Source organism: Anopheles bellator, chromosome 2 (assembly GCF_943735745.2).
Source record: "Anopheles bellator chromosome 2, idAnoBellAS_SP24_06.2, whole genome shotgun sequence".
Classification (NCBI taxonomy): Eukaryota; Metazoa; Arthropoda; class Insecta; order Diptera; family Culicidae; genus Anopheles; species Anopheles bellator.
In genome coordinates this window covers 82958044-82970471 of record NC_071286.1, presented here as the reverse complement: position 1 = coordinate 82970471, position 12428 = coordinate 82958044, and the positions used below count along the sequence as shown (strand labels likewise).

Here is a 12428-nt window from a genome sequence, read left to right as displayed (position 1 = left end):
CATTGATCGCATCGTTAACCGGACCGGAGACCGGAGAGTTGCGGAACACCGTGGAGCCGTTTCTCACTTTTCACCTTCATTCCGGGTCCTTTATTTGCATGCCTCCGAGCTACGGCCAGCATGTGTGTCAGGTGTGCGTCTGTGCATGAGCAGTGTCCTTGTAATACATTGGCCCTTCACCGGTGCTGGCATTTCCTTTCGTAGCCCGAAGGCAGACACTGTGTGCCTGGTGTGACCCGCGCGTAAGCCCGGAGATGTCATGGTCGCTCGCTGGGTAAGCTGGCAGCAACCACCACCTCCAGCATCATCATCATCATCATCGTCCATCATGATGACTACACATTTTCCCATTCGTTTTGAAACGCTGTCTGCAGATAAACGCCTTACACCGGTCCCGCAGGGCCGGAGGCTAACCCGGGAGCTCCATCTCTCTCGCTCTCGCTCTCTCTCTCTCTCGGTCGTTCTCTCATTATCTCCATCTCGTCCAGCATCCGGAACCCCGGGAGAATGGATCTGGGAGTCGGTTCAGTTGCAGATGATAAATATTGATTTTTGCTGATGCCACGCTGATAAATGAGGTTACGGAAGCGATCCATGGATTGGGTAGCTAAGGCACCACCAATCCTGCAGAAAAATATAGATTTTTCTTCACCTTCTCCATTCACCAACTCATTTCAATGGCGTTTCCGGGGTGTGTCGGTTCCACCGTCACCCTATGACCGAGGCTAAACCGCCGATCCGCGGAAGACGGTGTCACATTATCAGCTGTTTGTGCGCAATCGGAACGGAAGATGCCGTACTCTGCCGGCAGCTTGTGCCCGAACTTTAAATCGATCCCTTCTGGTTCCCCGTTGCAGAACGAGGTGGGGGGGTTTAAACTTTGTTGGCGTTGCCACAAAGTGGTGTGTTTGTGGCACCGTATCATCCCTTGGTTCAGATTTTGCCCTGCTGGGATACTTGCCGTGCGGTTTTCAATTATGCACGGTGAAAATTGCACAAAAGCCATGACATGATTATTTAACTAATGTCATACCGCGGCTGCGGCTGCAGGATGTCGTTTCCCGTGGGCACCGCAACCACCTCCCGGTGATGTCGTCGGTTAAATGGCACAGACACATAACCTCTCACCCTGCCTGGGAGAAAGAAAGAGTTCCCAGACCTGATGCTCGCACACACGCCAAGGACGAAGGGATGGGCCATAAATTGAAACGTCTTCTACCTCGAATGCTAAAACGCAACCTTTCGCAACCGAAGTCAGGGAACAGCGTGGTGCCGAGTGCCAGCGGAAACGGGTGTGTACCCGGGACCCGGCACGTTAGCGAGGCTACCGGAGCAAACGAATCGAGAATAGGCAGCGGAAACGGTTCCACCATTCTGCCTCAGCGACCCACCCAGCCCGCCCACCGATAGGAAACACAGTCAACATGAACCGATTGAATAAGCCGCTGCTGGTTGGTTGCTGCACGTGTTTCCTTCCGGAGGCTGCTTTCCTTAAGCTTGATGATTATTTTCGCTTAAATTATTCATCCCGCTCTCTGTCCGGAGCGCACCGGTGGGCATCGTAAGCGGTCGTGCGCAGTAGCGTGCAAAAGAAAGCTTCCCTTTTTCCGGGTTCTGTCTCTCGTTTGTGGCCCAAAAATCCTTCAACCGTTCATTTCTTTGTGTTTATATGCTGAAAGCGAAAGGTGATGATAGGTCGCCATAGGGTAAACTGCGGAATTACATGCCAGGACGGTGGAAGCCAGTGTGCAGTTCACCACAATGATCTCATCAATAAATACGTAAGAGTGCCTTTAATACGTCGGCAAGGTCGTCAAGGTAGCTTTCGGTTTTGGCCAAAATTATTCATAATTCTGTATTATTGTTTGAAACAGAAAAGGCGGGCAATTTCTTTCAAATCTACAGCAAATGGCTAAAGGACAGCTTTAAAATGTCTTAAATATCGTACTTATTTTAACTATTTTAATCAATCCACTTTTCCCCGAGAACACTGGATGTCCACACTAATACCGGTATTTGGTCGAATAATCCTTTGGCGAAACCACTAAACCGCGGCCCTTGCGGGCCCCCCGGTACACCGTTTCCACGATGTCGATCATCTCCTGCTTGTCCTCTAGTGGCCAGTTGATTTTGTTGTTGTTTCCGGTGCCCAAATCGATCATGATGTGCTTATTCCGGAAGAAGAACATCACCGTGCACGGATCGTACAGTTCGTACATTTTGTTGAAATCCGGCACCGCCGTAATGTCCACCAAATAGATGACGGCAAAGTTTTTCACTTTCTCCGCGATGCTGTAGAGCACCTCGTCCATCTTCATACACGTGGGATCCCAATCGTGACCGAAGCGAATGACCTACGGGAACAAAACGGCATTGGGTCAATTGCTGAAACCGACAAACGGGGCACTGGGAAACTTACCACTACACGGTCCTCCTCGGAAAGTATGGCTTGGTCCACCTGCCAGCCGTTGTGTAAATGTGCTAACATATACGACATGGTGCACCGTTTATTGTTTTACGTATAAATAATAGTATCTACACTTTATTGCTGCTGAAACACAGCCAAATAAAAGAAATTGTTGCCCAATCGTTCAGCGCACGGCACGAAAACGTAAACAACAAATGACATTCGCGCTGACGTTTATTTGTTGTGTACCCGAATCGAGCAGTACATTCGAGCAGTGAATAAAAAGAGAAATACAGAGGTTCGTGTATTGGCTAAGAATATGTCAATTTTCGAACTTTTTTTTAAAAAAAGGAATTTCAAGCGAACGAAGTTTTAAAAAATTAATTGGCATTTAAAGTGTTTGAAAAATGATAAATAATGAGCAAAATGAACAAAATCAATGTTCGTGGAACAAATTTTCCAAATCCAACCGAAAATTAAAGCGCGTTTCACTCAAGGAACAACATGATACATCAAATGGCACGACCAAATCCGTCCTTCTTCATCGTTCTATTAGGGGAATTTATTTCGGAACTAAACTTGAAGTTGAATTTGGTATTACGATCAGGCACCATCTTATTTCCAATTTTTATTGCTATAAATGATGTGCTTGATGTGTAGTTCTAGCCTTAACTCTAGTTCACGAGAGTAAAAACGTCACACAACGCCACAGGTTTTAACTTATTTTTCGGATTTTTATATTTATTTCAATATAAAACATTCTATCAGCTATTAAATTAAAACGATATTTACAATTGCATGTTTCGTGTAATGTGGTGAAGTGTGACCATGTTATGCATGCAGGTGTGGCGTCGGTCGGTCGGTCCGATTTTCCTCGGCGTCTTTTTTTTGTTTTGTTTGTTTTAGGCGGAACCACAAAGTCAATGGATGTATGAAATGTAACAGAGTGCGACAGGCGATACGAAAGCAGTTCTGTGGTGCAGCGAGAAATGGTTCACTTCAAAACTGTCCCAACGATTCGGTCGGTGTCATAAACTCCTCGCTAATTCCTACGAACGGGGGAAAACGTTGTGCCATTTTCTCGGTGTGCCAAGGAATACAGTTTGCTGTGGAATGTTAAATAGATGCCGGGCAGGTTGTGGCAGGGCCCGCAAATGTGTCGTTCAGGTTCCCATAATGGAGCACGGAGTCGAAAGCCGTGGGTGGACAGCTGCACACGTGCACATGCCGTAAGTGTAAAGTGTCTTAAAGTCTCCTACCACCGAAGCGGAGCGCTGTCTGGATGCAAGCGTCAGAAGTTGAGCAGTTACTTTGCGATTATTACCACCGTTAATGGCGATGATTTCCCAACCACACGGTGCCTTGCGATCGGCCATGATCGGTATGCTGCGAGCGACCGATCAGCACGATTGCAAAATGTTACGATCGTCTAGGGTCTGCACGGTGCGATGTATCCTGGTCGTGGGCCTGGACCAACCACCACCTTCAGGACGTCCATCGATCGGCTAGGGCTAGGGGGCGGCCATAAATAGCGTTTGCAGGTCAACGCGTCGCGTTTGGCCGGCGGTTCCGATTGATCAATAACGCTCAATTTGCAATTTGATTTATGGACCAGCAGGGTGGAAAAAGGATGAAAAATGGTACAAGTTTCAACAGACCGATTAATCCGTACCCGTTCCGCCACAAACCACCAATTTCCCGGCCGTTTCGAGGCGCCAGGTTGCCGTGATCGTGACGCAAGCTGATAAACACATAATTATTGCATCTCGTCGCGAAGAAGGTTTTCCCTCTGCAGTGTCGGGTCATTCGTTTTGGCTTGTTTTGGCTAATCTTCTAATTTGTCTAATCTTTCTCTCGTTCGAGTGCCCAGTTTGCGGACGGCGATCTGCGTACTTTTCTTCGTCTTCTGCATTATAAAACCAAACTTTTATAGAACAAGAAAAGAAGTGTCGTTTCGAAACGTTAAATTTTTTCGACGATTTTCGAGAGACGTAGAGCGTGCCCTTCGGTAGGGCCTGGATGTTGCCCATTCCCTTGCTGTTTCCAGTCGACAGTCAATAAATAACCAGCATTAACCAGACCAGTGAGGGTGAGTGAGAAAGAGAAGGAGCGAACGAGCGAAAGAACGGAAGTCCCTGTCCAGGGGGTCCGTTTGGCAGAACGGAAAGAGTGAGTTTGGAGCGGCGACAAGATGGCGTCCCGATGAGTGTTCGATTCCGTGTGTACGATGTGTCCGTGGGGGGTGATGTGGTGTCCGATGTGGGTGGATGTGTTTGTGAGGAGCAAGTGAAAACAAACAGTAATAATTTGTACAGTTCCTGTCACGGGCGTCTCACTATTACGTCGCTCCGGCCACCTGTGGCTGGGGGCCCTTCGGTTTGATCATCATCGTCGCCTTCTTGAGCGTGTAGTCCCAGCCTCTCCAGCGGAACCAGACGATGCCCTGCCGGGCGGTCAGATCCTGCGGGTCGTGCAGATACAGCCCGTTCAGTCCCCGTCCGCATGACTTCCACCACCAGCCGCCCTGCGTAGGGATGGACAGAAAATTAGACTTGTGAAATGGTCCCCCCCTTTGACGGCCCCAAAACGACGCTGACCTTCAGCATGCTGGCGCAATTGAGCGAGCTCCTGTCGTTGTCTCGGTTGTACGTCGAGAACGGACTGTTGTTGGAACCGTACCACGGGTCGTTCAGGGAGTCGCCCGCGTTACCCTCGTAGCCGTCGATCTCCAGCTTGTAGTAATCCTGCTCGGAGTGGATCTTGAAGTGCGAGTACTGCGCGTACCTGTTGAAGGGGGGAAACATCAGAAGTGAGTCATGGTCGGACGGGAAAACCAGGCCAGACCCCCCGAAACGAACCTCTTGTTGCCCTCGAAGTCTTCCAGTTCCACGCGCAGCGAGTAATCTTCATTGTTCGTAAGCATGTAGATGTTCTCGTTACCGAGCCAGAACTCCTTCGCCGGATCGCCGAAGCCGTTCTTGTAGTCGGCCCAGTCCCGGTTGAAGTTTTCCCTCGGATCTCCGTAGTCGTCGCGCCGTTGGATGACCTGAAGTCGAACGAGAAGCATTATCACTGTTGGCTCGAGACTCGAGATAGTTTCGTCGACACTTACCGTCCATCCACCGTCGGCCACTTCCTGCTCGCAGAACACCTTCAGGAACCAGTAGGTTGTGCCACGGATTTGCAGATAGTAGACGCCCGACTGGCGCATGCCGGCGTTCATCAGGTCGACACAGGAGTAACCCTGAAGCAGGTGGAATAGTGAATTCGAAAAGAAGTTATTGAATTGTAGGAAAATTATATTCTCGGTCCACTGTTGCCAGCCTCCTCCAGTCCACGTTTTATTCTTTATTGCATTAGCTTGATTAGCCCATTACTGGTGCCGTAGGCCGTACGATTCACGATCACGATTTTCGTATCAATAATAGTGATGGCGAAAAAATAAATCAGCTCACAACAGTGTTGCCCGGGGCACGATCGCGCTAGGTACTTAGCACCGTTGACCGCACTGCATCACTGTGGACGCATCGTGCTGCGATCGTAGTTCTTCGCTAATTCGCTGTAATTTAATTTTTATGCTCAAGCTTCTAACCCAAGGGCATGGTGGGTAGGTGGCCCTCTCTCATCAATCTCACGTGAATGGCGCGTGATTTGGGGGTTCTCTCAGCCGCGTCTGCGATTGCAGCTTCTTCCTTATGATTAACGAGCTGACCTTGACCACGAACACTCCGGAGGGATAAAGCGCATTGGCGGGGCACATTTCGATAAACGTCTGCACCGCACCGGAATTGTATCGCATTGTGATCGTGCCGGCCTTGTGGTGAGTAAATAAATGCTCAAATTTAAATGATTGTTTATCTTCGCAAATAATTTTGCCGGCATTTAGCGTGCTTCGTCAAATGTCAGCCAAACCTGATTTCCCGCCGGTGAACGGGTACACAGGATGCGCTAGGCGGATGACACGCGATCCTTACACGACCCACACGCTAAAGGTCAGGCAACGAGAGGGCACTTCAGCGAACAAGATTTAGCGGATCATCTTTTGGTGCGGCCACCACGGCCACCAGGCAAACCGAACGATGGCTGCGCAAAATGATGATAATAAAAACAAACAACATTCACCAAAATTTGTTCCCAGTTCCCAGGCAGAGCCGATGTGCGGCCCAAGCTTGGCCATTAGTTGGCCAAACCGGACGAACCGGAGGACGGATTGACCGGAGAACCCAGACTCGAATGGCAAAGATTCTAACCTTTCGCTGGTGATTCCCACTATTCCGGGAGTTAGCACGGCCGGTTCGCGAATCGTCGTGGGTTAATTATTCTGCTGACCTTTCTGGCCAACGGAATGATCGAACGAAATGTTGTTAATAGGATGGGCTGGTGCGATTTGTCACACACAGGGTATGGTGGCCATTAGCAGGGTTATAATGTGACAATGCTGTGCGTGATCGAAGATACAATCATTCAGCGTTCCTGTTGTGAGACGAGTCCTTCGCTTTGATCCTCCTTTGATTTTGTGTAAATTAACCACCTTTTGCCGACAGCTCCGAAATGAACGTCAGGATTTCCTTTCGAACCTTTCGTATCACGCATAAATCGAATACAAGTTTAGTTGCTAATTCTGACACGCCAAATGTCAGCAAACTGTGCAATGGCGGAGTGCACAACAATGCAGCGAACATTTCATTTCGGTTCCAAGGATTATGGCCATGCTAATTGTGGCCAGATGTAGATCGAATGCGTGCCCAATTGCAATTAGAACACAAAGGTTGCCAATTCAATCAATCCAAATTGGTATCAATCGCCGATCATCGAACGATTCTGGTCCGTGCCTTTCACTTTTCCAGTTCTTGAAACCCGCCGCCACATTTCTCGGCAAGGCGTTACCCCGTAATTCCTTTGGCCATGTGTTTGCCTCAACCTTCCATGATTGCTCGTTTAGGGACGATAGAATTCACGTGATACGAAATTATCGATTTAACATAGCCCCGTAATCGGTCCAGAAGGGTGGTTGCCGTAGGCAAAGAACCATCATTAGAGGACATTATCAAACATTACCAGCCGGGCGGCCGGAATGGTCAAGAGCGTGAATGAAAAGGTTTCCTAATTTCACGTCGACTCCTTTGAGAGTAGGAACTGGCGCGGCGATGCCGTGGCCGTGTGCAGACCGATGGGTGAGGAGGTTTTAGCGAAATGTCAATCCGATTGACTTCCCACTTCACCTTCAATTAACCCTCCGTCATCGGCCGGTCGATCGGTCGGTCGTTCGGTCGTTGGGAAACGATAATCCATTTAGCACCTCACGGTGTCCGGACCGCGTACGTTCACTTTCGTCCCAGTCTCTAGGCAGCAGCTCGACGCCCACAGCGGTCGATGGAACTGACCACATTATTGGTTAGATGTTGGTTGGTCCCCCGAAGGTGGACACCGGAGGACTATAAACCTCTCCGGCACCGGTGGCCGCACAGGGAGTGCAACGATACGACGAGGTGATAACATGGTTGAAATGTTTATTAACACCCTTTTTTGGTCGCCGATCGATTGATTGTGGGTTCGTTTTGGATTCGCCTGTCCTGGGTTAGGAGGCCGGAAAAAGTGGCCGCGGATTCGAGAAAGGTTTTCAGAGCACGACGGCGTCGGAGCACAATAATGGGTGTTTCATGGGCCACGCGTCGGACGTCGGGAATTAGGGAGCTCCGGTCGGAACGGAACGGACCGGCTTGCCGACCGGCACATGGTGGTGATGGTCAAAACATTAAGCCACCGCCGCCTAATTGGAGTGGAGATTTATTCGCCGCGATCGGTCGGAGACGGTTCCGGTGAGGTTCCGAGTGTTGCTGAAGTTTCTAATCCATTTTGCAGTGGCTGGTAGAGATAATTTATTTATCACAATCAGGAAGGTGTTTCTAAATCGCACGGTACAACATTATCTCTCGGCAGTCGTCGAATGTTGGCGATCAATTAGATCGATGGGAAAGTTTTGTCACCTTTGCTGAACACCGTGCAGAAGCGCTTTTGTTAAACTACGATCATCCAAACCTTTCTGACTCATCTTTTCAAATTAATTAAGAACATGTGAAAAGAAAGTTGTAGGATTATATATATTTTAGATGATCTGTTCAAGATCGCCATTTTCAGTCGATCGCCACCGTTCACCGTTTGTACCATTCAACAACAGTTTCCGGGACGCAGCAAAACTGTGAAGGACAGTGTTCCGGAGTGGAGTGTGAATCTGTACAGACCCGATCGGTCGCCCGATCCTCTAATTAACGATCAACGAAGACGCTCGGTGAGTACTTCCGCCGAGTTCTATGCCACGGAACGGAAGCGTTTACCGAGCGTTTTCGGTGCGTTTCGTGCCGACCTTTCGTTCCGTTGCCGTCCATGTGAAAGTGAAAGCACCGACCAGGCCCAGTGGCCAGCCGGTTACATCAGCTTCACTCATATGGTCCGACAGACAAACCGTTTTGCGCGCTTTGGCCAAAATACGTTTTGTTGTGAAAATCCCAGGAATCGACCTGGGATTAGTCGATCGATCAATGGCCTCGCGAAATCGCGCACTGGCAAAACTCGGTTGCTCTCTGATGATGTGACAACAGAACCGTGGTAGCTGCTATCTGGACCATGTCGCACTTGGAAGGACATTTTAGTTTATTCCTCGAACACCGTTCGTTCGTTCGTAAACCCCAAGTACTCCAATAGATGAGGTTCGTGAATTCCTCGTAAAATGATTGTCCCCTACTGACTTTCTCATTTATTACAGTCTTCGGACCCGTACTTCATCTGCAGACAGTCGATCAAGCGCCCGTCATTAAGCAATAAAAGCAAAACCCAAACATTTGGGCTGGAAGCTCATTTCCCCAACATAAGGGTTCAGCGAACCCTTGAAACGGTGGTGCCATTTAATGACTTCTGCTAGCAAGGCACGGTGTAGGGAACACCGGCAATGTTGGCAATAGAAACTCCCCGAGTATGCCGAACACTGCTACGACTTACGGCAAACACTGAACGGGGAGTCGTAAACGAAAAAGTGCTGTAAAGCTGTTGGTCCACGTCTCCACTGGAAAACTGTCCGCACAGGGGAGTGTCTCCAAAGACCGCCCATTGCCGATTCAGGTCAATCCTAATGTCCCAAACCAGTCAGGGATCAGACGTAATTCTGCTCACGATTATACGCATGTCCACTTGTAATGATCCGTTTTGCGCATTACTCAACCTGTCGCCGTAGCGTTCTGGTGTAGGTTTCGGCCGGCCAAGTAAATGCGTAACCGACGTTCCAACCGACCTCGGCCTCGGTCGTGGTCAACGGATCGACGAGCCTTATCTCGCTCCCGGTGCCTACGAAACAAACCGTGCCAGCTGTCGCAGGTTCTCGCAGGTGAGGTAATTACGTCACATGGCTAAGGCTGGCCCGCTGTGCTCCTGTGTCCAGTACGCAACAACCCGCACACCAATTGGAGCTTATGGAGCGATTTATGCAACACCTCGTAGATGGACGATTCCCACCAATCTCAACGACTGTGATCTCAGGGGTTTCTAATTCCCATCAATGAACGGAGACCTCCACGCACACCTACCTTAATGTCCTTCAGGAAGAGGCTGTCGCTGGCGAAGGTACTGTTCAGGACGGACGGCTTGTTCTTGACGCTGGGGAAGATGATGCCCCCCTTGCGCGACACATTCTTGGCCGTGCCGGTCGTCGCAGGGCTGCTGCCGCCGGCACCGTTCACGTTGCTCTGCGTGGTGCTGCTGCTGGTGCTCGTACTGGAGGTCGTGCTGGTCGAGGTCGATGAGGACGATGAGGAGGAGGAGGAGGAGGAAGCCGAAGAGGATGACGTCGGGTATGTCGTCGTCGGTAGGGCTTCGGTGAAGTCTTCCACGATGTACCTGCGAATGGAACGCGCGGGGAACCTCCGTTAGCGACGAAGGTCCGGCCACTTCAGCGATCACGCGTACCTGTTCGGATCGTACTCCACCAGCCGGTCGATGGTGGGGTCCATGAGCAGCTCGGCCGGCACGGGGCGCTGCGCCAGCACGGCCACGTCATCCTCCTGCTTCTTCAGCCGCTTCTCGACCATGTCCAGGTTGTTGATGATCAGGTTCGTCTTCGTCTTCAGATCGTGATGGATCTCGCCGATCGCCCGCTCCTGGCGCTGGTTCTGGGTGAGGAGCGCGTCCGACTTCGGCACCAGATCGTCGACCGAGCTCTTGGTGCCGACGACCACGTCCCACACCTCGTCCATCTTCTCCGACACCGACATGATCGGGCGGATCTGCTTCACCAGGATGTCGATCTTGCTCGACTTCACGTACGGCGGCAGGGTCGAGGTCGCGTTGTAGTTGCTAAAGTTGATGCTGTGGTCAACGACCGCATCGTGCACGTCGTTCAGCAGGTTCAGCGTCTTGCCCAGGTTCTCCGACACCACGTTGATGTGGAACTGGAGCTTCTTGTCGATGCCGTCGCTGATGGCGCGCAGCTGGCCGAGCTCCTTCGTTATGTGGCCCATCACCTCCGAGTGCATCGCCTTCGTGATTTCGGCCACGTTCATGCTCACCGTCTTCCGCTCGCTCGCCTCCGCGTTGATGTCGTCCACCGGTAGGAAATTGCTGTCGATCTGGCTCTTCAACCCGTTCAGTTTGCTGTCGATGTCGCTCACCTTCTGGTCCAGCGAGACCAGCCGGCTGTCGAGCGTGTTGGTCGACTTGGCCATCCGCAGACTGACCGGCCGAGTGCCACCACCGGCCCCCGGCATCGTGTCGTCCACCACCGTCAGCTTGCTGTCGAGCGTCCGCAGCTTCGAGATGACCGAGTCCGTCTTGACGATGTTGTCGGCCACCTTGCTGTCGAGCGACTCGACCCGCCGCATCAGATGCTCGACCGCTTTATCGAGGTTATCTATCCGCTGCAGCTTGCCCTCGAGCGTCGACACGACGACCTCGAACACGTTCAGTAGCTGCTGCTCCCTGCCGGCGGAGAACCACAAAGAGGTGACAGTTAATAACGGTTATTGGGCCGGACGGTAAGTAAATGCTGCGTCGCCGCGCCGCGCGTTTCGGAAGATTCCGGTTTATGTAACGGCGACCCCCTTTCCAATCAATAACGGAGCGGGAGCCGAAAGTGAACGTTTTTCCGGCCATCTTAATAATTTAATTACAAACTCGCGCGCCACTACCTTTTTGCTGCCGCATTTTCGCACTTTAATTAACATGATTTACTCCGTGTCACCGCGGCCTGGGGGAACGCGGGGGGTCAACCGGGTAAATAAATAATCGGCCGGGCCAGACAGCCATCCGCGGACGATCAGGTGAACGATCGATCGATCGGATCGCGGCTTCTTTCACTTTTCCCGAATTGTGGGGGAAATTAATCTTGCGCTCCGCGGCCAGTTGGGTGAATTGTTTCGATTATGTGTTGCGATCTTCGCCGGGCCCGCCGGGAGTGAGAGGCTGGCCGACAATCTCCTGCGCCAGGGGAGGGGCCCGCAACCAAGTTCCCTTCATTGTGACCGAAGTTGACAAAATCGGACAAGGGAAACTAATTAATCAATTAATTAGCCGCGACGTTAAGCATACCCACGCGTAACTGTAATTGGACTCGGAGGCGAAGAGCCCCCAAGAACCTCACCCCCCCGGATCACCGAAGCACCCCGCGAGTTGCGCAAGACCTCCCCGGAGCTAGTTTGTTTGACGGAGCCCAGCCCGGAGTTGGTCGGTGGCCTGGTTGGCTTTATGCAACGGGGCCCCATGAATTGGGAGGGCCGTGCGTACTGAGCCGTGCGTGGCGCGATTCTGTAATTGACGCCGCCCCAGTCCGGGCCGAAGGAAAAGGGAAACGAATTTCATCCGTTCACAGAAAACATGGTTCCGTGGACGGGGACGGAATCGGATTAAATTAAACCCCCATTCGGCGCACCGAACCGGAGCGTGTCATTGGCCGAAATTTCCCGAGAAAGGATCCGATTAAACGGTGGAACCGTCAGCTCCGATCGGCCGGTTGGTCGGTTGGTCGGTTGTCAATTAA

The 12428-nt window shown here is 51.2% G+C and overlaps 2 protein-coding genes across 2 annotated transcripts; both read right to left on the bottom strand.

Annotated features, from left to right (window-relative positions):
- Nucleotides 1-1938: 1938 nt before the first annotated feature.
- On the bottom strand, nucleotides 1939-2597 carry LOC131209935 (thioredoxin-like protein 4A). Its single transcript, XM_058203107.1, has 2 exons — nucleotides 2420-2597; nucleotides 1939-2354 (listed from the first exon to the last, which is right to left on the bottom strand). The coding sequence occupies exons 1-2, from the start codon at nucleotides 2495-2497 to the stop codon at nucleotides 2004-2006; spliced, it is 429 nt and encodes a 142-aa protein (XP_058059090.1). The 5' UTR covers nucleotides 2498-2597; the 3' UTR covers nucleotides 1939-2003.
- A 2148-nt stretch (nucleotides 2598-4745) lies between these two features.
- LOC131209725 (fibrinogen beta chain) lies at nucleotides 4746-11289 on the bottom strand. The gene is made up of 6 exons (XM_058202856.1): nucleotides 10364-11289; nucleotides 9985-10294; nucleotides 5520-5651; nucleotides 5266-5453; nucleotides 5005-5191; nucleotides 4746-4931 (listed from the first exon to the last, which is right to left on the bottom strand). The coding sequence occupies exons 1-6, from the start codon at nucleotides 11272-11274 to the stop codon at nucleotides 4746-4748; spliced, it is 1914 nt and encodes a 637-aa protein (XP_058058839.1). The 5' UTR covers nucleotides 11275-11289.
- Nucleotides 11290-12428: the final 1139 nt, after the last annotated feature.

Coding starts and splice junctions, on each gene's coding strand:
- LOC131209935 (XM_058203107.1), bottom strand. CDS start 2,497: ATGTCGTATATGTTAGCACATTTACACAACGGCTGGCAGGTGGACCAA. Junction 2,355..2,419: donor CCGAGGAGGACCGTGTAGTG/GTAAGTTTCCCA, acceptor TTGTTCCCGTAG/GTCATTCGCTTCGGTCACGA.
- LOC131209725 (XM_058202856.1), bottom strand. CDS start 11,274: ATGCGGCGGGTCGAGTCGCTCGACAGCAAGGTGGCCGACAACATCGTC. Junction 5,652..9,984: donor TCTTCCTGAAGGACATTAAG/GTAGGTGTGCGT, acceptor CACCTGCTTCAG/GGTTACTCCTGTGTCGACCT. Junction 5,454..5,519: donor TGGCCGACGGTGGATGGACG/GTAAGTGTCGAC, acceptor GTTCGACTTCAG/GTCATCCAACGGCGCGACGA.